The sequence below is a fragment of the Mya arenaria genome, chromosome 3, assembly GCF_026914265.1.
Source record: "Mya arenaria isolate MELC-2E11 chromosome 3, ASM2691426v1".
In the NCBI taxonomy this organism is placed as follows: Eukaryota; Metazoa; Mollusca; class Bivalvia; order Myida; family Myidae; genus Mya; species Mya arenaria.
This window is the reverse complement of record NC_069124.1, coordinates 18,354,043-18,379,181: the sequence shown is the minus strand read 5'-3', so window position 1 is coordinate 18,379,181 and position 25,139 is coordinate 18,354,043. Positions and strand designations below refer to the sequence as shown.

Below are 25,139 nucleotides of genomic sequence, written 5' to 3'. Positions count from 1 at the left end.
AATTATGTATATTAAATTTATGCCGGATGTCTTAAATCAATGTACATGTAATGTAAATCGTAATTTATTACTTTTATACTATTGCAATGCATGCTCTTTTCATATAGCTATATATCCTATAGAAGTTTATCCCTTAAGATATTTGTTATGATCCCAAAGTAGAAAATAGTCTAAAACAGTAAAAACATGCATTGTTTTGCATCCTGCCGTTTTGCTTTGTATCATTTCGATTTTAAGAGTTGACCTACCTGTATCTTAAAATTTTAGCTTGAATGCTGTTGTTTTCTTTTCAAAGAAAACATGTCGAGTTAATGTGATAGGCTTGGTGTTGTCGTCGGCATTGAAATCATCTTATCTTAGCAATAACTAAAACTATTCAAGACATTTAACACATGATAGATGTGAAAATAATAATTATTGAGTTTGACTGGACAATAAATCCAGACGGGCGTTGGCGGCATTTGCTCAATTGCGCGCTTGTTTAAGAAAATCCCGTCAGCGTGAGACAAAAGGTTGTCAATTGGCGGGAAAATCATTGCAATTCACCATTTTCTGGGGAGTCAATTATCCGTATGAAGAGACATTACCTAAAAATTTATAAAACGACAGATATTTTCCTCCTCTGTGTTTAACTGTTACAACATGGTCATTATTTGGATGGGAAAATTCTAACATCGATCAACTTTGATCATGTCAACACTTGTTTGGTCATTTTCTAACTCACTTGCCAGAAATTCCAATCATTTACGAATAAACTGTGCGATTCGCGTAACTTTGTATCCGGAACTGATGTTTTTATCCGAGCTTGCTGATTTGGTTTTAAAATCCAAAATTGATTTCACTAAGTGATCACTTTAGACAATTTTTAAGAGTGAAATAACCTCAAATTAAATCAAATTATCTGTGATCACATGTGAAATGATTTCATTTATGCCAAAATTATTAGTTTTATATTAGGACTTAAGTACACAGCGTACCACCACATCCTGGTATCCCAGGAATACATGAATGCTATTCTAGAGTATGTGAAAAGTTATTGCCTACAAAATTCATATTCTTGATATGTATTCGTATTGAACTATTTCAACAGTCTTAGAGCTTGTTTATGTAGTGTTTCATATAAATATTAGACTGAACTATAGGATGAATGGAAGGTTTGGGAATTTTACCTTTAACCTGTAACAGTCGCATTACTTGCACGCAAATGGTTAAACACAACCATTAAAATGTTTAGCGTTGGGTTCCTTTATATCGGTTCAGTTAATTGGAAAACAATTGAAAGATAGCGTAAACTAATTTTGCAACGTTCATATTTTGACATCACAAATAAAGACCAGCATAGTAGACGAATAGGAGGACGAAGATTCATGTTTTTATAGGCTCGCAGATAATCTGTTTATTATCAAACGGAACACATTGCTAATTTTCTTTGTTTGTTGTTGACGGATATTACGACGCTTTAAGTCGATTCGTGGTATTTGTAGAGAAATCATGGACATAATCAAAATGGCAAAGACGCTCCGTCTCCTTTGTATAAACAAACGAGCAATTATGACACCATTTTATATCGTGAATGACATAAAACACAATTACCATGGTCTGCAAAGCATTACAATTGTTTATTCCCTACATTGAATTCCCTTTAGCCTTCCAGAGAGGAATGTCTCATATAATAAATGGACACGTCTAACGGATGTTAAATCTAAAACAGTCATTTAAAACAGCTCTATTCGATAATAACGTAGAATAAAAATAAACGTCAGTCTTACTATAGGGAAATTACCCGAATTATCAAAGTAATTATAGTGGAATGTCCGTTCTTACAAAACAAAAAGTAATAGATTGTCAGAAAATAATCACGAAAAAACGTTGCCTTCATGATTGTTTCAACTCTATTGTGCATTTGCCTTGTAACGGCAAAAATACTAATTGTTACACTTCATTTGATGTTGTTACTTTTTGTATCCGAATTCCTAGAATGCTTAATTTACCCAAACCATTAATTTTACTTACTCTATACTAGTATGTTTTATTTAAAGGGGAATTTAATGAAACTATTCAAATCATTACCGTTAAACGAGTTATGAATAATTTATCATAAATTACGAACATCCGATCAGCTTCGTGTTGACTGGCTGTTCGAAAGATATACAAAAAATATCAACATATTTGAAAACGTATGCGTATGACTGCCAATTTCGAATATAAGGTCGTACTAAGTGAATATGTCGATACTGCGATAATTTGATAGTTTTATAATAAATTGAACATAATATTTCAACCGGACATGACCGCTTATCACCAATTAGTTTCCCAAATGTTAAATAGCATGACAGATGCAAAGAAAGCGATCGGGTAAACATGTGTTCTTGTGATCATGTGCTTAAAGTATGATACTTTAAGTGTAATATTGAAATGGGACAAACATGTGAAAATATTAAAAAGTTAACTCATCCCACTTCTTTCTCACGCAACAAACTAGTTGTAAATACACAATTGCACACATATGCGCTTATACTGCGTGTGTGTGTTTAGCATTTTACACGTGTTGGAAACAGTAATATGTTAACAGTAATAAGGTAAAAACCCTGCCCGTCTGCAAAATTTTTAAAAGTATAGTTAATGTCCATCAGTCTTTTTTACACACGTCGTCAAAACCTTATAGCATAGATACCGTATAGGAATTTCTCAAAACAAAACCATATCTCAGGCCTGCTTGATCAGAGACATTGGTTCTGTTGAATGCTTTCATTAAAAACTTCAGATAAGACATTGCTTGTTGTCCTACCAAGCCTAACAAAGTTGAATACACCTTTGACGATCTGTTTTGTTATGACACTGAAGTATCTATAGTGTAAGCGTATGGATAAATACCCATAAATGTGATTAGACAAACACGAGATAATTTATGTTAGAGACGGCATTGTCCTCTTTAAACATTGATGGTACATTAATGTCATGAGGCGTCAGCGTTTTGGTGATAGATCTTTGATAATAAAAGTGTGGTCTGACCGCAAACTATATATTCGCGATTGAACAAATGCATGACAAAACTATTGAAAATAATCACATTTCAACCTTCTATTTCACAGTTTTCACTTAAAATGATTCAACTTGTTGGCTAAACGTAAACGCCTTGCCGGGGAGAATTTGACTCGGATCGTAGACTGTGCTTAGAAATCGGACGACGCAGAGTGAAAGCGTCATTTCCATACATGCCATATACAACGACATGTGTCCACGCGTTTGATGAGCGTGTTCTTCACGCTCAAAGAATTCGCTGACCTAAACGTTTTAGTGTGAAAAGACACGAAGGAGATTGCGTACATAAACATTTTAAGCATTCCAAAGCCAGATGTAGATAAATGTTCCATTTCAAAATAGGTAAAGATATAAATGATTTATCATGTTTGCTCAATTTCAATGAGTGCAAAGTATAATCCTAATTTAAAATATCTCTGTATTTACCAAAAATTGAATTAGAACGAAGATATCTACAACGGACGGCGATAGCATAAATTTAGATTCCATTTTTATCCTTACCGGATCCCAATTTTCCAGGACAGGACATTTGTACTTTAACTTTTTCAAACCTCGGTGAGTTCGATTTGTTTCCCTGTACACACATGCTACCAGAAGTTGGCGCACCCGCTTGTGCCACTCTCAAACAAATTTGTCAACACATTGATGATTTACAGTTGAAACGTTGTTTTTTGTTGAAACGTATAATGGTTAAGACCCTGAGCAGGGTGATGAAAGCAGCTCAGCAAAGCCTAAGAAGAAGTAGCTATTTAATGGATTGCACTACGGTATGTACTGTGAAGTTGGCCTCGGTCATCATACATGGTTGTAAAGATTTTGTAATGGTAAGCATGTTAGTTTTTGCAAGTGTGTATGGTGCACATAAATATTTAAGAACATTACTCTTTCTGTATTTTTTTTGTAATTAAATGTACGTTTGGGCTAGATTCTGAGAGCTACGTCAGCAATATTTGTGTGTGAGGTGTACACCTTGAAAGCAGCTCATGCCGAAATCCTTGAACTGTTTAAATTTTGATCTGCGTCAAAGTTTTGAAAGAAGTCCTGAGCAAAGTACTGGCAGCTCGGTTATTACATTTAGGTTACCACGAGTGTTCACTGCATGATCACATATGTGGATGTTTAGGTTTCCGCCTCTATCCAAGAAGTTACCTTCCATATTCGACGCCCACGAAAAGAACTAGATCAAGATGTCATAAGCTACGCCAGCTCCTAAACAATTAGCTTAGATATATTAGTGAAAAGAAATTTTGCCAACGGATATCAATCTCAAATGCAATCCCTGTGTGTATGTATGGCTACTATGGATGTGGACATGTAAGTCGTGATTCGAAAGCACGAGTCGATTTACACATACATTGCTACAGAGGTTTCATTTTCACCTCTTACATATATAAATACTCGTATATTTATCTTTTATAATGTGTCTAATTCACTCAAGCTATTTGTATTTCATTGAGCTAATGAAAAAGACAGGAACGAACCCCCTAGATATCTTATAGAATATCTGATTGGTATGTCCATTTCTATGACAACTGACGATGTGTGATATTTTATTTCATTGAGTGTATGCCTCATGTTTTATATTATTATACTGTAAATAGAAGTTATTGAACTTGGCATACTCTGTAATTTACCATTTTCTGGTGGGAAAACATTCATATGAAGTTTGAATGTGAATGTCATTATGACTTAAAATTTGTAAATGATATACACTGAGATTTGCAAATGGCAGGTTTTGTAATATGCATAAACTATCTATGTATGTTATAAATCGTTCATTTAATATCAAGACATAAGAGTTTTCAAGTATAATGTGTTTAATCATATGTAATAGGATTATTTATTTCAATTAAACACATTTCAACTTATCTTGATTTGTTAGAAATTGAATTGTGTCTAATTTGGTTTGAAATATTTTATGACATTTTGCACAATAAAGAGATTCGAAATCCTTATGTGTTTACCAACTTACATTCAATGTTAAGGGCTTGTTAGAAAATTGTACACAATTAAATATACAATCTGGAACAAAATTGAAAAAAAAAAACAGTACATTTTGCAAAATACATATATGTTTTTGCTGGGCATTATCATATACTTATATTCTCCGTTCCAAACCCTTACAATCTGTGAACTTTATATCGTGATAAAAGTATTGCAATTTTCAATACTGTTACTAACTTTGTTGATACAATACAATCATGGACAAGTTCAGTAGTCAAAACATTCGTGATGAACCATTTCAAGGCACAAGTTTAAAGTCCAACAAACACCTATTGAAAGACACAGAACGGTAACACAATACTGGCATACCAAATATAAAACATCACAGACATACTTATGTGAAAAACAACAGGAACAAGCCCAGTAGCCAAAAGTAACTCACTTAAAATAGGTTTTAGGGTTTGTCCTAATGACCTTTTCTACAAAAGCAGATTATACGAAATTAAAAAGGTCAGTGTTTCGCAAGTGATAAGAACATGGCTGATTATTGCTTTTTCACTGACCGACAGCAGCAATGAACCATATTATTATCACTTGCTATACACTGACCTTTTCAATTTCATATAATCTGCGTTCCTTCTGTGGAAAGGTCATGAGGATAATAATACTCCCCATTCACGTCTTTTAGACATATATGCAAATCGTTGACATGATTCCATTGTTCCTTATTAGTTCTAGACCTGTTTTGCAGAGTACGACCAATGGTAACCCATACGAAATTATGTTTCAGAATTCTCATAAAATGCCCTATCAGGAGCTAGTTTTTACTTTACTAGGCGCTTTAAGTTGCAATCAAACCCTACCAGCTCTTGGACTAAACATATTGTCTCTGATTTGGAGAAAATATACTTCATATCAACCAAAAAAAAATGTGTTAACCGTTTTAAACTTCATGTCACATTGTTTAATTTTGTACATATTCTTACAAAGACGTATTGTTTTGTTCACATTTGATGTCCACTGTATTAATAGTATTTAATAAAATCTTCATAACATTAAAAGTTTACCTAATTAAGATATATTTGTAATACATTTCAGAGGCATTGTCCTGAATAAAAGGTAGTTTTACAAAGAAAAGTCAGTGATTTTTACTGGATTTACTCGTACACGTATTTAGGTGAAAAACAAGATACGACGTATTTAGAAATAACACTGTTTCACAATAGTAACCCAGTAAAGGGAAAGTGGCTAATATGCTCTCTTACATGGGATGCATTTAACTTTAAGATAGGCCCTTTATGAAAAAAAAAATTGTGAAGAGGAATGTGTGAAATTGAAATGACACGAATACAATGATGACCAGAATATTCTATATAGTCTTAATATTTCATTAAACATTCCGACAAAAATAGAACGGACTAAGGGAGATAATCCAATCTACATAAAATGTTGCAACTAATGCATAGTATTTACCCATATCCCATTGGTGAGTAAAGGTTTCATAAGAACACTGTAAAGCAGTAAATCATACAAACGGAATGATTTATGAATGCTGATTAAAATATATCAAAGAACGAGTACAATAAATGTACAAACTGATTGTTTTTATTTTAATATTTCCGTGATCAACAAACTATTTGATGATATCGTTCAGTTTTTCCCAGTTTAAAACTAATGATGGTGTGTCACAAATTGCTTTCTTCATCGCCTCTTTTGTAGCTGCAGCCTTTTCTCTATGTTTCCACTGCAACAGCATAGTCCTTATTTGCATACGCATATTTTTACAGTGGTCATCTTTGATCGTGTCAATACTTGTCTGGTCTATTTCTAACTCACTTGCCAGAAATTCCCAGCCTTTACCAATACACTCCGCGATTCGCGTAACTTCTTTTTCTGAAAGTATCTCTTTTTCCGAGCTTGCTAAAATAGTTGAAACAAAATTTAGATAGCTATTGCGTTTGCATTTCTATTAAAATTCAATATCTATAGAGGATATGGTTTGCATTTAGTTTTATGATCGACAATATTTCAACGAGTGATCAAAAAAGCTAATATTTTAATGATTGAAGTAGCACAACAGAAAAGACATTTGTCTGTGACAACATATTCAATATAACTTGCTCTCAAAAATAAAATATGCTCAAATTCAAGAGATATGTCAATTCAAAATGTGATATGTTGAAAATCGCATGATTAACATAACGTCGCGACATCAATTTTATGGGTTTATTTATTTATGTTCGACCCGGCAAAGTTACTTTTAATAGTACTTGAACCGAAATCTATTAGAGCAGTAGAAATAGAAATTAATCTTTCACAGAATATTGAATTAACCTAGCGAAAATAACATGGTATTTCACTGATGTTTTTAAATAACAGTCATTCCACAAACATGTGTCTCCAATATACTTTCTATGCTATGTATTGTTATTTGTATCAGATTAAAGATAGTTTACCTTTTACATGACTCACTTGATGACGTACAATTTCGACTAGTTTTCCCGCGGAAATACTGTCTGAACTGAAAACAAGTAATAAAAAACATCGTTAAGAATATGACATTTAAATCTGTTATAAACAGTTTATTCGGAATACCGTAATCAATACCTTCAATGTAAACAATTGTAAATTGTTTTAATTTAATAAAAAATAAACTTCTTGCCTCATTGCATAGCGTACACCGTCACGTTCAAAAGGTACTTTCTGAAAAGTAAAAATAGAAATCATACTGGTACTAACTGATCGTAGTGTCTTTTTAAACTTATATTACTTTGCGTTTTCCATAAATGGTTTTGTTATATATATTTATGGCATTATAAAAAAGGGAGAATAATGTAAAATAACCTGAATCTACCATATTTGAGATTGTTTTCTTTCTTTGTGTGTATACATTGACAATCAAACAAGGACGATAACTACTAGGTGTAGCTTAATATGCAAGCTCTTGTTCAATGAGTAAGGTGCGTGTATTGAACAATCATAGTAATTTTATTGAACAATAGCTTGTCAACTATTTATATCTTTCTAGAAACTCTACTTATAGGACAATGCAGGATTCGGAATTTAATAATGAGGAATATAATTTGACACACAGTTCATAACAAACACAATTAAGCAGAATGTTGATCAACACACATTAAAAATAATCTCGCTCGTTATGCATCCTTTCAATAACTCGGGCAGTCGTTACTGTAACTTCTACTTTATAAATACGATGGCTATTAATGATAATACAATTATAACGAATATTTGTTTAAAAACCAGCGCATCGAATGGAATAATACAAGCAAACCCAATTCACAAAGATTAAGATTGTCCATTTTTATGTCACAGGAGTAGACGCACCATACACTAAAAGTGAGTTATACAACGTCACAAGACTAAGAGGTACACCCACATTTAATTATTGTTATGGATAAAGGATGGAGTAACCGCCTAGACACGGTCAGGGAAAACTTAGTTACAAGTATGTCGATTAAAAGGCTTACTGATTCTTCCATAGCTTCATGCAAACATGACGATATGGGCTCTCCTTCCGTTGACATTGATTCCATAGACGTTCCTTCTGCAATACATTGATGGTCACTACCTTCTTTTGTTGACAAGCCTACTGGCCGCAGCGGCATGAACCTGTGGTCAGAAGTAGATAGTTCCGTTGTCCCAACACTGTGTGGGCTACTCATGTACGGATATGAACTTCCCTCACATGGCCAAGTATTTTCCTCGACGGACCGTCTTCTTTTACTTCCGGTCGGTATCTTCATGCATGTAGGCTCTGAGCCTGAGCATGGTTTCATTAATGGAGACATATTTTTGTTTCGACATTGTTCTCTTTTACTAGTTAATACATCTAAGCCTCTCTTCATGCTGTTTGCTCTGTGAAAGTAGATGTATTACACATTATACTTTTCATATTGTCTATAATCATATGATTCTGTGTATAATCATACACTGTATTGTTATATCATTCGCTTTTACATATGTAATAAACTACTCGTATATGCTTACTAGCATCAGACATATACATAACACACATTAATTTAGTAATTATGTACCAAAGGTAATCAATACTTACATTTTTGTTTTACGTCATCAATGTTATAACACTATTGTAAAATACAACATGGCAACTGCATCATAGATATATACAATTAAGATATCAACTGTTCCGGAAACAAATACTTATGTTTCTTTACGCTGTAACAGGCATTCATTATTCATAATGGTAGTATGCATTTTATTAAGGGTTTAAAGCGCATGCGTTGTATGTGAGCGTAGTGAAGGACATATCACTCATGAGTTTGTGAATGAGTCGGCTGGACAAGCGAGTACAGAAAAATGGAATTTTCTTTAACGCTTGGTGCGGATTGAGTGACCCGTTGATTAATCACGTATTAACTAAACACTTGAACAATTTATTAAAGAATGCGTTGCTCAGCTTCTGCATTTTAATGCCTCAGTCATACTGTCACGTTTTGACCGCCATGTTTAGTTACGTTGGGAAACGTGGCAAAAACTTGAGCAAACGTAGAGCAACATGGCTTCAACGTAATCAAAACTCGCTGGCGTTTTCCCACAACGTTCTACAATGTTGAAACCACGTGAACGTCCTACAAGGTAGTATAACGCAGCATAAACATAGCAAAAACGTAACAGAACGTGAATATAGCGCGTACCGCCGCTTTATAAGTTCTGTTGTGTTTGTTGGCGTCATGTGCTGCGCCATGCTACGTCGTGGTCTCGTTCCTCATGAGACGCCACGCTGTATCGCGGTATGATAATTTCAACCACGTAGTAGGACGTACTTGGATGCGTAACGCTTCGGTGTTTTACGTTATTCGACGGTGTGCTACGTGTATGTTGTGGTACGTTTTGAAACGTTGTAGTACGCTAAAAATGATAAGCTCTGCTGTGTCAAGGAGGTCATAAGCCATCATCCGGAGACCCCATAATTTATATACCCCTCCATGTAGGTAATCGAGTCGTGTGTTGCAAAATGCTGCAAAAATATGTTATATAGGGAAGAGGATAAAAGCATAAGTGACATTGCCCCTCCCCCCGCAACATGTTTTGCATGGACTGGCTCCCGCGTCGCGAGGATTTCGGTCATTACCACCAACTCATGGAAGAGTTGAGGAGGGAGGATGTAGCCGCATTGAAGAACTGTTAATGAAGAAATTCTCAACCACCCCAGTGCCAAATACGAGTGGCGAGGCTCAGCAGAACTCTTCAGCGTGAGGTGGCTCTTTCCATATGCTGGACGGGAAGCACGTTACCACAAGTAAACCAAATAAGGACGAATCCATGTAGTATAACAACAAGGGATACCATTCCATCGTCCGTATGGCCCTAGTAGACGCTGACTATAAGTTTCAGTGTGTCAGTGTTGGGTCCTCTGCTCCTGTTCAGAAGTGCAGATCTGAGATGACTGTGACCTTACATATGTTGGCCACATCCAGACCCTCTTCCACGTGATGACAGGGGCAGCTCCTACTACATGATTACTAAAGAAGCTTTACCCCACAAAACCAAGCTGATGAGGTCTTCCACAAGGCGGCACATGAATCATGAAGAGAGATTCTATCAACTACCGCGAGCCAGGAAAGTGGAAGCGAATCGGTGCTCAACACGTTAAATCAGAATTCAAGCACGTAGCAACCGTCGTCCTCGCATGCGTTTCCATGCACAGCGTCCATAGGGTTCGCTATGCACATGAGCATATTGGCCTGCTTGACGAGGTGGACAATTACCTTCAGGCCATCACGGGTACCTGGCGACAGTGGCAACCTCGGTGAAAATGCAACAAGTGTTTGGTGGGCAACGTCGTCGGACGGTCAAGGAGCAACGCCCTTTCCTTATCTTCTCAGCAGTTAGCAGTGTGACATGGCAGGAACGCATGGCCTACTCTTACTCAGACTTAGTACAACTTAAGTGATTTAAATTCAGTTTGACTCGTTCAAATTACTCACAAATTAAGCGAAATTTACTTTAAACTAAGCGAAAAAATTAAACCGTAGATTGTGTTATTTTACCGTTGTTGATCATCTTTGAATATCGTTCAAATGACATTCGTAAATGTTCTTCAAACTATTTAAGTATCATTAAGTATCATGAATTTGACTAAAGTATGGCAGCTGAAATTTTGCGCCCTTTCCACTGTGGGAGAGCAGAGTTATGGCCCTTGATGTATATTCTTCCTGCGGGTCTGTGTTAGAGTCTTCCGGGACAATTCGTCGGAAATCTTTTTTTGCAAATTTAAAAAGGAAAGCTTCCTCGATTGCTAATCAAATCACAACTTGTTTGGTTTAAATAATAAGGCCAGCCACCCAGCCAGTTTGTTATACGAATATTTACCGAGTTTGGAAGTTGTGTGGTAGCAGCGAGGCATAATCAAGAACAGCGAGGAACAACGTCACGACAACGAGGCGACAACGTTGCGGCAGCGATGCATTATCCGACTCTGATATTCGTTGCCACCAATTAATCGTTTCACAGCGGGTAACAAAGAGGCGGCAGCGTAGCTAGCCCGTTGATACAACGTTGAACATCGTGAAACCCGGCTGAAATTTAAATCGTGGATGTTAGAAAAGGGCATAATTGTTGGTCCAAATCGTGCCACAATGACTCGGGGAAATGGGAATTGCAATTTTACACGATACCGCTCCTTCACATATAATTATGTTCTTTAATGCCAAATTAAGAATGTTGAGGTTTCTCTGAAAAAAGTACAGACAATATAATATTTTCGAACTCGACATGCCATTTGGGCAAGATTCAAGGATGTTCATAGGATACCATAATCACGTAAAGCCCTTTTCTTGAAAGTGGTTCACATGCTTGAAATTGTATTATAATAACAAAAGAGTATTTTAAGGGCAGATGATAATCTCTTGGCTTATTTGTATTTTAAAATGAAAGTTGCAAATTAAAATGAATATCCACAGACGCCGCCTGGACACAGGACTCGTTTATCAAATTTCGGAATTAACAAAATGGGAATATGACATGAAACACAATATTTTGCGGGCAGTTTAACTATGTCAGTTTCCATGACTATAGGTATAAAGAACACCACAAAACAAAACCCCAAGGTGCGCACCGGCTTATTGTAACCATTATTCCTGTGAAGTGTAATGCGTTCATTAGTCACAAGCTTATTCAGATTACTACTTATTCAGTTTTACTAATGTCAAACAGATGAGTATGTTTACTACCTTTTGAAGTCACAAATTTATCAGCAAAAAGGTTTTTATAACTGCATTTTTATTCACGAAATGTTCTGGATTTATTAAGATTTGACCAATATGACTGTAAGAATAAGATTTTTGAGAGGAAGGGCTTGCAATTTTTCTATTAAGAGGTACGTATAAATCTTAATCAAAGTTGATAGATTAGATATTCATGATAGCGTAAACCGCATAACCAGGTCTTGATCCACCTAAGATATGTATATATAAGATCCATACACTTTCGATATTCTTTCCAAAAATGAAATTACTAAAATGTTTTCCTGATGCATTATGCAAGAAATGAGTGAAAATATTAATTATTTATTTTTTGGGGTGACCGTGTATAAAACACTAGGTGTACATGGATATCTGTGAAGTCAATTAAGATTTTGCTAACAGGTAAGAGATGTTGACTGTGAGCGTTTTTGTGTATGAGAGGCTGAATGAAACCGAGAATGATTTTTTATACACTTGATGTTGTTTGGTGAACACTCTTACCTTTCAAAATATTTTTAAAATATTAAAGCAATTATATAAAGCATATTTGTCTGTTTCAGTGTAAGATCGCTACATACTTCACGGAGTGAACAAAATTATATACCTACTTCTGATGTTCACGAAGTGATCTATATTTCGATCTGGCACTAAAACAAACAATGGTTCTTGTTATTATATGGCGAAGAAGGATATGTAGTTACAGATAAATGCTTTTTTTTCAGACAAGCACGTCAAATTGTATGATCACGTATCGCAATTTCGGAAATGAAATCGCTGAATTTTGGTTCAAGACCTGTGCGCGTTGATGTTTCATTTGAAATAAGAGAGGGCTTAAATATCCTGTGGCGAAATATAGGCATGTTAACGTAATATATATATTTGTTATATCGAAACAAGTATGTCATTGGCGAAAACACTCAAATACCCCTCTCGCCTGATCTGGTGGAGGATGAAGATTGCCTTTAAGGTGTCCGGTGTACAACAGTGGGAAATGTTGACACGTGGTGACCCCATATTGGTTTGGTATCATTTGACAAGGTTTAAGATTAGTTTAAATAATGAACAAAAAACTTACGGCCATATATGTATTTGTTTAACATATAATTAATCAGTAAGCAATATCCTTTCAAATTATGACAAAATTATATTTGGTCACAAGGCATCAACATTTACTATTAGGACCAATGGCGCGAAAAGCCGAAATTCTAATTTAAAAATCGACTACCTTAAATACAATAAAATAAACTGTTAAACAGCAATTCAATTTTGATCGACAATTGGTAGAATTTAAGTTGAAGAAAATTTGTGTTGGATTTCCATAATAATGTTAAAATGAATATTTTTCCTAAATGCTGATTCCAATATATATATATATATATCTTCTATCACCACTTTCAACACAATTAACCAAAATATATCAGTCGAACGTAACCTAAACACGTCCAAATTAGGTCAGATATATTCAGAGTACACATCATAGGAGAACAAAGCGATGAATTTAGCTGCGTTTATCATTTTCAAGATTTTAGTCATGATTCAGGTTACCCGGATGTTTGGCTGGGTTTTCCATTTAATATATTTCAAGGATGGCGTTTGAACAGGCATGTAAACAGCTTTTGTAGTTTAAATATTTCAAAAACCTTAATTAATATCATTAATGCTCTATATGTAAGTGTTAGTGTAACAAAATATAATCGTTCTGGTTATAAGAATTCATATTTATTACATTAATATCTTATATTACAGGAGCAAAACTCGTTTTACGGAAAAAAACACAACACACCGACACCGGTTGGGAAGTTTTCTGAAGATATAATTGCATGTGTTGAAAAGTCGACATCGTACAGTTTGCCATCTACAAGTGGAATGAATCAAGGATACAGTATAAACATTTTAAACGAAAGTGGTGGAATGAATGCACGTCAATACCAAAGTGATGTAGGTGGAGAATTAGGATCTGTTTACCAACCTCATGGAAGTACATATAACGGAATTATAAATCATAATAACTTTTTTCAAGGACATAGTCCAAATAAAGAGGGTTTGAACACACAAAAGGAAATGTCATCTGGTGCACATATCGATCAAGGACAAACACAACAAGGCGAATACGAACATCGCTCGTATGGACCGGAAGGGAGCAATCAGTGTTCATATGGTACATTTAATGGTGAACAAAGCAACTTATTACCACACTCGTCTGTTCAACCACATGCAATGGGATATAGCATAAATATGAACACTGCATGTATAAACCAAGATTATAACCACAATACATGCGCGTATACTTCTCACACTCGGGATGTAGGGAGAATGTCTAACAATTGTCATAGAGTAGCAAGTGCATCGAGTAAGTCTACAGATTATCCGCGTGCAGAATATCTTAACACACAGACAGCTTCTCCAAGTGCAAGGAACAAGCGACAATACATGAGCTGTTCACCAGTAGATAGTAAGCTTCAAGACTTAACTTCTACAAATAACGGATCGATTTATGTGGCTGACAAAAGCAATCTATCATCAGCCCAAGTAAGTATTTTTGGAGCATTTTCGTAGCAACTCACAATAACAATTTTGCTTTGAAAACACAAATTGACCACATCTCGTGATTCCTTGAACATGTTAAGATGGTCTCTTACAATAAAAAAGTTAGTTAGAAAAGGGGTTGTTTCGTTTGGTGCAGATTTGGCACTGGTCGTGCAAAGGTTGATTCTCCCTAATTTATCAATACAGATATTTGGAAAGTTGATAAGTGTGTTGTCCTTAAGCGTTTTCCCTTTTCTCTGGTGCTTGTTTGGCCTTTTTCTTTGTGTCATAAAACAGAATCTTAGTGATTAGATTTTACTGTTTTTTCCTTGTTGTTTTTTTTTAAATAAAATTTCAAACTACTATACTGGTATTTGTTAAATAGTTATGCTTATCACATACTTATATATGCACTGGTATTTCATTTAGACTGCAACCAGTCCGCATGAGTCTTTATGTGGGCGCCAAGCAACCTCGTGTTCAACAGGAGAGAGAAGTGAAGCTCAGACCACTTCACAAGAAAGGTAATATCGAAACAATGCATGACATTCAAGAACTGTATATCTCACCTAATTTAATATAACATAGGTCAATATTAGATCGAAATTATGCAAGTCCATTTAAATTTCCTAAATTACTATATTACAATACATTTGTCATTGTTTTCAGGAGCATATATGAAAGACATTCAAGAAACCCTCCAAGAAAAGGTACAGTAAAAATTGTTTTATTTTGTTTTGTAATGAAGTTGACTGCATTGCTGTTTAAATTTTAGTTTTAAAGTTTGTCTTTATGTCTTTGTACGTTACACGCCGAACGACTTTTTCGATTTGTTTCAGCTTCAAATAATGGGATAGTTACATCGAGGAATATAAAGAATGTTGCAGAAAATTTGGGAAAGGGCTACGAATCTCTGGCTTTAGAACTGGACATTGAACAAATTGGCATTGATAGAATTAAGGCAGATAACAACAACAACATGGAACAGCAAATTACTGCCATGCTTTTTATGTGGAAAAACAATGCGGGAAAAGAAGCAACGAAAGAAGTTTTGCTAGGTGCAATACAACGAACTAAATACCTGTCGAGAAATATAGACCCAATCAGGGAGATACTGCGTTAAACGTGACCTAATTCAGCAGTATGTTATCAGTTGTGTACTACCATTATGACCCATTTCTATTTTAAGGACAAATAATGATGTGTTAGCTGTGGGTGACTGCGTGCACGACCATTCATAAATAAATTTCAGCAGAACAAAGATTAGAGGTAAAAATGTCGCAATGCCCATGACAAAAGTAAGTCGCAATACCGACTACAAACTACAGTACAATACAGAGATAAGAGTCAAATACTACGCACGCAATATCTCAGCGAACAATTAGTTTTCAAACGGATGTCATGATCTGATTTTATCTTATAAACAATTTTTATGACACTCGTTAAACTGTATTTCAATACGTTTGCTAATACGTGTTATGTTACAATAATGGCTTATTTAAATGCTTGTTATCCAATACCAGCCCTTTGAATTTATTGCGGATAGGTGGATACAATTGCAAACTTGACACTCAGTTGTTTGTTAAATGCCTCGTATGATGTTTACAATAAAATAATAAGATAATGTGACTTTATTCTTATTCTTAATTTTGGTAAGCCTTAATATAACTTGCTTATATGGGGCGGCATTTGTTCGGACGTAAATGGGTGGAATATAAAATTATATTAAATTTCTTAAGATTTAAACAAGAAAGTTAAACACGGTTGATATCAATTCGAACGCCTCGCTAACATTTAACAAAACTATGCGCACAACAAAAAGTCTTCTGGAATAACAAATCTTACACAAATATAATAATACAATCAAAACTCAGGGAGAGGCCAAGGTAAAAAAAAACTTAACATACATTATGTTTAAAGGTTCATGGCTAAGGTCAAATATTTACTTAACGAAAGACACACAACATACAAACAACAGACAGACCTGTCATGCAGCACAACATGAAAATCGGGGGGTGAAAGCGAAAAGGTTCTATCTGCTTCATTATTTAATGTCACTTAGAACCTTTTCGCATTCACCCCTCGAAATGCATGTTGGCGTTTCTGACTTGGAACGGCTTGCAAAACAGGAGTTCACTAGGGGCTTGAACTAGTTCATTGGTACTAAAACTCACACCAAACCAAACTTTTATTACGCAGTGAATGATTAAAAATATAACCCTATACGGAACAATAAATTAAAGGTAAAAATAATAATTCACCATGTATTGCACAATCAACTTTATTCGGTGTTAAAGGTGTTACTTAAATAATTATTTTTAAGTTGAGAGTAACGATGAGACAACGAACATAATATTTTAGTTAACTGCTAGATATAGTAATGTTAATAAATGGGTAAATGCTTCATTGTCGGCGGTAAAGCAATTTTGATATTATATTTCGATTCTTTTGTACGGCTCACTCACATTAGATCATACCACGATAAAATGCTTAATATGCTTAAGCAAAAAACACACACACAAAGAAATACGAAGATAAATGACTTGATTCTTTGAATAAATGGCTAAACAATTTGAAAGTTAAATAACACATTTGAACTTATTCATTTAAAAAACAGTAATGTGTCATAAGGTTATATTTATGAGCATTTATACACTAGTTTCACACGAGAGCGTATACATTCTGATCATAGCAAAAAATCCATTAATAATAATCTTATAAACAAAACACTTAATTTCTTACAATATGAGAAATATGCAAACGTTGCAATTCCGATTAAATCTTATAATTTTTACTTGTCCTGATAAAACAGGATCCTCTTTTTTAAACACTTTGTGGTACACCCCTGTGAGAATTGGCGATGTAAAACCATTTTTAACAGAAAGTTTGCATAAAAATATATACTCGCAAAAAGTATTACTCAGATAAAAGACCGAAAAAGAAACCTTAACATTTGAAAAAGGGACTACTTTGTCTCACAGAATTCAAAAACAAAATATTAAGTGATTCATCATCGAGAAACCAACAGTACGTTCTTACAAAGAAACATGTTTATGTGAATTATGTGTGAATGTATGAATCAAATCAACAAAATCTCGAAATTCTACTATCAATTTGTAAACTTGCATTCGTTTATTTACAGGATACTATTTCATATGTGCTTTTCAATTTCAAATCAATATCTTTGATGGAAACATATTGTCGGAAAAACGTATACTTTAACTTCATCGTTCACATGCAGCCAGTTTTTAGACGAGTCCTTCAATAATGTTGCGGACCATCTACCCAGTTGACGGTTACTCCTCTAGCCTGCTTAAGTGCTTCTAGTAGTATTCCAACTGTTGGCAGTGCGCAGTGTGACCTAGAGTTAGTTTGAGAATAAAACTTGGATTCCATCGAAGCTTTCCAGTGTCGCAGACACTCATATATCGTTCTAGCTATGTTCTTTGGTGTTTTGATTTCTTTGCAATCAACTGTTACTTGCTAGAAAGGTAATTTATTTTATGATAATTAGCTTCTCAATGAACAGTAGTGTTCACTTATATTCGTCTTTTACCACTTATTGTTGAACATATTGATTGTTAGACAATGGAATAAAGCAAAGCAAAACTTTGCCCAAAACATGAAAAACAGCGTTAAATGCACACACACACGCGCACGCGCACGCGCACGCACACGCACACGCACACACACACACACACACATATCATCTTATGATTTATTTAGTTTAATATAACTGAAGTAAACAAACGTACATCAAGGTTTAGGTATCCAATCATTAGGTGTTGCCAGTTTTTGCCAATCGCTAGTGATAACTTTGACAGCATTGTTGTGGTAGCATATTTAACCACGTGTCTGTAAAAACAAACAGTTATTAACGGTAATTAAATGTTTAATAAGTTTTAGATACTTATAACTCAAAATAAGTCAGATTAAGAAAAATACAAAAAGTAATTACAACAAAACAACATTTTACGTACTTAGGACAAATACTTCGTCAACCCGTAATGTTTCAGGAATCTGTAAATAAAAAGTGAATGCGTTTAAATCATACCATTAAAAAATCATTACACTTTATGTTCGTGAATAAAAACACACATTTGAACGTCAGAAAATCAATTTTGTTTACCATATCTTGAAACCACTCGTGCAGGTGCTTGACAACTTCAAAAGGATGCGGGTTGGTCATCTCCGTGTGCTCTTCGCAAAAGGGATCGGTTCCTCCGATATAACGTTGCAAAACCTGAATTCTATGCAGTCCTTCTTCAATGACATCTTCAGGCTAGGTTTTCAGACATTGAATGAAGTACTCAAATGAATCGTTGTCTTCTGACACTATCCTGTGAAACCTTGAAAATTCCTTCCTTACAACTGAAGAAATGATCCGTCGAATTCTGTCACACACAACAGGATCAACCATTTTTGCACCCTTTGAAGTGTATCATGTGATGCGCAGTCCGATTCTTGATCTTCGGAAAAAGATTGTCAGACGGTGTTTGTCTTCTGAAAGGTCTTTGTTGACTTCAAACACTCCACATCCACAGAATAAAAGCTTTCGTTTCCCTTGCCGTGCTAGCAGAACTTTCCCAAGCAAATGGCTATGATCCTGTTGAAAATTGCAGGTGGGAGAAAATCTTCTTTGAACTTGAAACATAACACTGGTGTGTTCAAGCAGCCAGAGAAATTTCGAGCCTGCATAATTTCCTTTTGTGGAGCCTCTTTCAACAAACTTGGTACATAATAGTATTTTAAAGGCGTAGAAGACATGCCATCGTCACTAATGACAGACGCTCGTGCAATGATATCCAACTTTTCGAGAAAGAGAAAAATGATATCTGTATTTTCAAAAAAGTGGCTTTCTTCATCTCCACGCCAAATATTTTCGGCCAAATTGTACTCAAGTCTACCTGTTTCAATAAAATTTACCCATTGCTTTTGTAAAGGACCATATTTCGCTTTAAACTCTATTGCACCAATCAGATAGCGAAATGCGCTCACAATCCATTGCGGTTCCAAAATGATGAATTTGTTCAAATGATCGGCTTCCGAGAAGTAAATATACGTTCCCATCTCATGATGAGCACGCAGAAAAAGCATTAATTGTTCTTCATCTTCGATTGGACTCGCAACTCTTTGAACAATCGATCGCAAGTGTTCTAGGGACATAATCGACTTTCCTTGTCGTCTTATATCTTCAAGGTTTTGCTGTAATTCAATCCATTTCGCCGGCATTTTCTCCCCCCAGTTCGGATACTCTCTGGCAATACATATAATTTCATCGCGAAGACGATCGATTTTTGGATCATTTGGATCGGTGTTGCTAAGAAGAAACTCGTGTTTGCTGATGTTGTATGCCAATGGTGTACCTTGAAAAATAGTTCGAATTTTGTCGAAATAACCGTGGGCAATCTTGTATCTTTGGTCTCCAGACTAAAACATTTTACGCAAATACTTGAGAAATATGTATACCTTTTTAATAAAAGCAAAACGTGTTTGTAATTGAGAAAAAACTGATTAATACTCATATTTTTATTAAGTGTTGGAACTGCATTGTATTGCATCATCATTTTCCGATCAAATGTACAGAACAAACCTCTTGCATCTGGTCAAAATGCGTTCCGACGAGAATAATTTTGGGAAAAGTAGGAACTATCCCTCTTGCATAGGTGAATATAGACTTGAGCCAAAAGTCTACACCACCTGCATTAATAAATAATCAGTATTAACTCAGGGGTTTGGATAGTAAGGATTAAAGATAATGAACAGGAGTCACACTATCACCGGCAAATGACACTGACACAGTGCATCCCTATGTTCTATACATATGAACGGATAGAAAAGAAAACGGAGAAAATAACAATGATAGCAATATGTAACCAACAAATGACTTTAGAAAATGTAAAATTCATAGGCTAATTATTTGAAATTAATTTTATATATACTGTAACATGAACAATAACCAAATGTATCATATGGTAAAAACACACATTAATACATAAACAGGTTTGTTTTGCCACAGACAACCTATTACCTTTGACTTCAATCGAAGTTTTCCCCTTGAGATCCAGATACCATTCTTCAAGCGATCTGTCGAGATCATCTTCCAGGTTCAAAACAAGAAGGTAAATACTTCTTGGACTAAAGAAAAGCTGATGTGTTGCATAATAAACAAACTGTCCAGCAAAGTCCCAGAGCGATACAAAAGCCTCTTTGTGTTGTGTCCCTGCATTGTATTCGAGAAAACTAAACAACAAGTTTAAAACATTCTATTCCTAATTTGAAATATCACTTGCATATATTTGACTCAGTGAAACAAATTGTCAATTGTTTAAACTAGAGAATGAATAAACAAATGACAAAATTCCATTACCAAACATTTTTATACGAGAAACATTTCAAACAATTAGGAAAAGATTTGCTATAATTTGAACTAAATAACTACTAGTATATACATCTATACGATACAATTAATTCAAAACAGCAAACAATCAATACGTCTAATTTAGGTTTCGATTTATAAATCAAATTCTTTTATTGCAAGGTTTTGAAAAGTGTTTTAGCCTGTGACTGGTTTGTTTTCTGGAAAACTCGCCTGGCCACTCTCATAGAATCTGGTTTCTCTGAGTTTCGTTCAGTTATTTCAATACCCTGTGAGCTCACACTTCCAATTGTCTATGTTGATAAAAACTTATAATAACATAAGGACAATTCTAGCATTCATTGAACAAATTCAGTTAAATTAATATATGCATCTGCAAGGCTAGAAAATGAATTATATATTGATGCTTCTAAAAGTTTAAACCCATATTCAGCATACATAATTGGTAAATTGTTTATACGAATTCATGTGATATGATCGTAAATGCATGTTTATAAAACATCAAATTTCAAATATAAAACGCAAAAGGTTAAAACGTACTGAAAGTTTTTCAAAGTCGTCTGTGCACATAGATGACATTGAGGTAGTAAAGCTACTTTCATCCGTGATTTCATTTTCTGTTCGACGTCGTTTGTATACGGTCTTTTCGTCTTCTTCAGCTGTTTTTAATCTTTCTTCATAGCCTGGTTTGTTTCAGTATGATGTACTCTGCCCACTAGTTCACTCGTTCCTCCCATGAAAGATTCTGTTGCTAACTCAAGACTTATTATGTCGGGTATTTTCTGTGCAGATACATCATCAAGTCGAAGTACATTTGAAAGGATATTGTACGGTTCACCCTTTCTTGGATCTGTATAAATATGAACATAATATAAAATTCTATAAGAAAACCGCGTTATTTAAAATATATGTTAGCTATTGGTAATTAATATATATATATATTGTTTCGTGCTTGTCTTACCGTACGGTATACACGTCATTTTATAGACTGATGAGTTTTACGCTACTCAATTTGCCAAATCAATTTTATAACGAGACTAATGCGTATCACATTCGACGATAAATTATGTCTCATGAAGTATCTCGTACCATCCACTGTTTCCCATGTTTGGTTTCGTATATCAACTTTGCATTTTCCAATGTACACGTCAATTCCATCAGTGCTAGATGTTCCTGCGATGTCTTTACGCATTATTCTCCTGGCTGTGCACGTTTTGCCTGCACCATAGAGTCCAACAAACATAAGACGAATGTTGTAACTGCTTACAACGCCGTGTTTCATCATGTCGAGATAGAGTTGCATATCTCCAGGATCCAAATTTCCGAATTCGTCAGGCATAACTATATAAGACAACATAATAATATATTGTTTCATTTAATTCAATAAATAAAACAGACTGTAATATATGTGTCAAAGCATGGAAAAAACATAGGAGACAAATTCATTTCCTTACTTGATGGCGACAGTCCCGGGAAAAAGTAAAAATCCTTTGTCAATGTGTCGCAAGTTGAGGAAGAATATCTGTGATACTCCGAGTATCGAAGTGACTGAAAAATACAAGTGAAACATATTTCAAAAATGTTCTTTAAAACATATCAGTCTGATATCCCCTCAAAATGTTTTCAAAATATACCTGTATTATTTGTGTATATTAAGTGTGCGTGTGTGTCAACTTGGTTTATAGTATTTTTGAAACCCCGGATTTAATCTGTAGAAGTTAATTTCAGTACCAACCTCTTTCCTAGAAAAACACAAATCGTCATCAACCCATGGAATCGACTTACGATAAGCTAACCATCATCTACAAGAATTACAGCAATATTGTGTTTTTACCACTTTCCAAATGTCTTGTGCCGAGAGTTCATGAACAAAGGAACACAGCGCATGAATGTAAAAATATACACCGTTAAAACCTGAAAAACATTTTTTTATTTAGATGTTGATGAAGAAGCCTGAATCTCAAAAACATAACCAGTTCAATATTTTGTTACCGAAACTGTAAAGAAAAATAAGGGATTAGAATACCTGTGCTGGCATAGAAAACGTATTTCTGTATTGGATACAAAGGCAGTGTCTGAACTTGTCTAGTAATTGTGTCATCTCCTGAAACAGTTTATTTCATATCAGTTAAATTGATTTAAGCTAATGTTTTCATACAAGTTTATTTAGCATTCAAAATCTATCACACTGCACCGTTTAGTCAGATTTTAACCTGTTGTATTCCTTCGTCTTTTTGCGGAACTTAATAAAAAGGCGTGTTTTTATGACACCAATAGTGTTTTTTTGTTTTTTTTACAATAAAAAGAAATGTTTCAATCTTACGATGTCCGAAATATTCCTTACCTATGACGTACACCAGTTTTGGTACTCCATTCAAATGTGTTGTATTTAAGACATCTGCGAAGTAATCCATGGTGAATCCATCTGGAGTTCCAAAGACGATAACCACAAAGGAATCTATGTTCATGTTTTCCTCCTTCGCTGTCAGTGTCTTCAATTGCTGCATCATATGTTTTACGTTAATGAATGACGATTATTAAAAAGGGGTTCATATAATCGATCTAATATAACTCTATTTACCAGGTTCGAGACTAACGCAGTGCATTGCGTCTTGCCTCTCAAAATAGACATCAATATTGGTTCTAACTGTACGTACATGTACCTACCGGCCTCCAGTACAATTAGCCTAAGCTTACATCCCTCTTTAGGTTTAAATTAAACTATTTGGTAATGTGTTGAAGTGTTCTATTTAAGAAACGGAAATGGAAATACATCTTACCTCTGTGCTGAGTTCTGTTTTGATTGTGATCTTGTAATTCAGTTGAACAAACAAATCCTTAAGTAGACGCAGTGCCTGATAGCCAGTGTTTGAGACAAGGATAACTTGTCTTGATATTGGATAAACCTAAATTATAAGGAATATTATACTCCACAACTTTATAAAGAATTAAACAAAGTATCATAATGCAAAAATATAGATGTTTAAGTTTCAATCTACTTTTAAATTATTGAAGAATTTAATGTTAGCGGATTAAAGATCTTTGGTCTTGCGTTTGAGTCTGTCAGTTTCCTTTTTGCGACCTCGCTTTCTTGGGAGCAATGTGTGATGACAATCTTTCTGCCAGTGTGTACCCACTGATCAAACGACCTCTCTGTAATACAAACAAAAGGTATTTCGTCGTTTTTGTCATTAAGTTACATACAAGTTATGTCATCAACCACGTCAAACTTTCAACGTCACAGTACAAGGGCAGTTATGAGTTTAAAGAATGAAAATCGATTAATTACCAATAGCTAACATATATTTCAATTCTTCTAATGACAATGACGTTATATTCATATGTTGAAACGGTTATTTTAACTTGTTTTGGTTTAAAGGTATGTATTAACCAATAGGTTGTGTAAAATAAACGTGTTACCAGTGTTGCACTTTATAAAGTTCAAATGAATTTATCTTACCTAACTCTCCGATTTCGATAGGTGTTCCATCGATCTTCCTAATTGGTTCTGCCAACGTTGCCATGATTCCAGCTTCCCCACACAGCTGTGTAGTTTACTCAGTCTCGCAGCGTAGTGGAATAAACATATAAGAGTTCATTTTAATTTATCTATTAACTACCAGTTGTATAAGTTGTAAAATAAATAGTGGTGAATTTCAGTTGTCATAACGTTTATTAACCTTACCAACAGAACCAGGTCTCGCGCACACCTGATGCGAAGTGTGTGCTGGTCCCGTTTCTTATACTGTGTGTCCATCGATAACAATATGAACGATTTTTAACGATATTTGCATTCCTTTAAATAATGATACCACATTCGGTTAGATGACGTTATAATATGTGACGTATCTTTCTGTTTAAATACGGTAAAAACGAACGTCTAAATTGTTCGTGAAATGAAGAGGACACGCTTTTCATTATAATTTGAGCAATGCTATTTTAAAAATGTGAAATACAAAACAAACTTGATGATAATAATGTAATGCATGTGATGAAGTTTAAAGGTTTAAAGGTCTAAAGAT

The 25,139-nt window shown here is 34.7% G+C and overlaps 3 protein-coding genes across 3 annotated transcripts; 1 reads left to right on the top strand and 2 right to left on the bottom strand.

Moving 5' to 3' along the window:
* Positions 1-6,525: 6,525 nt before the first annotated feature.
* Positions 6,526-9,181, bottom strand: LOC128226918 (uncharacterized). The gene is made up of 5 exons (XM_052937030.1): positions 9,062-9,181; positions 8,475-8,862; positions 7,649-7,689; positions 7,443-7,507; positions 6,526-6,906 (listed from the first exon to the last, which is right to left on the bottom strand). Exons 2-5 carry the CDS (start codon positions 8,850-8,852, stop codon positions 6,620-6,622), a joined length of 771 nt encoding a protein of 256 aa, XP_052792990.1. The 5' UTR covers positions 8,853-8,862; positions 9,062-9,181; the 3' UTR covers positions 6,526-6,619.
* Positions 9,182-13,675: 4,494 nt separating this feature from the next.
* LOC128228317 (uncharacterized) lies at positions 13,676-16,362 on the top strand. Its single transcript, XM_052939559.1, has 5 exons — positions 13,676-13,813; positions 13,959-14,741; positions 15,168-15,262; positions 15,408-15,448; positions 15,578-16,362. Exons 1-5 carry the CDS (start codon positions 13,799-13,801, stop codon positions 15,859-15,861), a joined length of 1,218 nt encoding a protein of 405 aa, XP_052795519.1. The 5' UTR covers positions 13,676-13,798; the 3' UTR covers positions 15,862-16,362.
* Positions 16,363-19,310: 2,948 nt separating this feature from the next.
* On the bottom strand, positions 19,311-21,696 carry LOC128225754 (probable serine/threonine-protein kinase pats1). Its single transcript, XM_052935656.1, has 5 exons — positions 21,658-21,696; positions 21,331-21,410; positions 20,770-20,981; positions 20,332-20,438; positions 19,311-20,168 (listed from the first exon to the last, which is right to left on the bottom strand). Exons 1-5 carry the CDS (start codon positions 21,694-21,696, stop codon positions 19,311-19,313), a joined length of 1,296 nt encoding a protein of 431 aa, XP_052791616.1.
* Between the last annotated feature and the right edge of the window lie 3,443 nt (positions 21,697-25,139).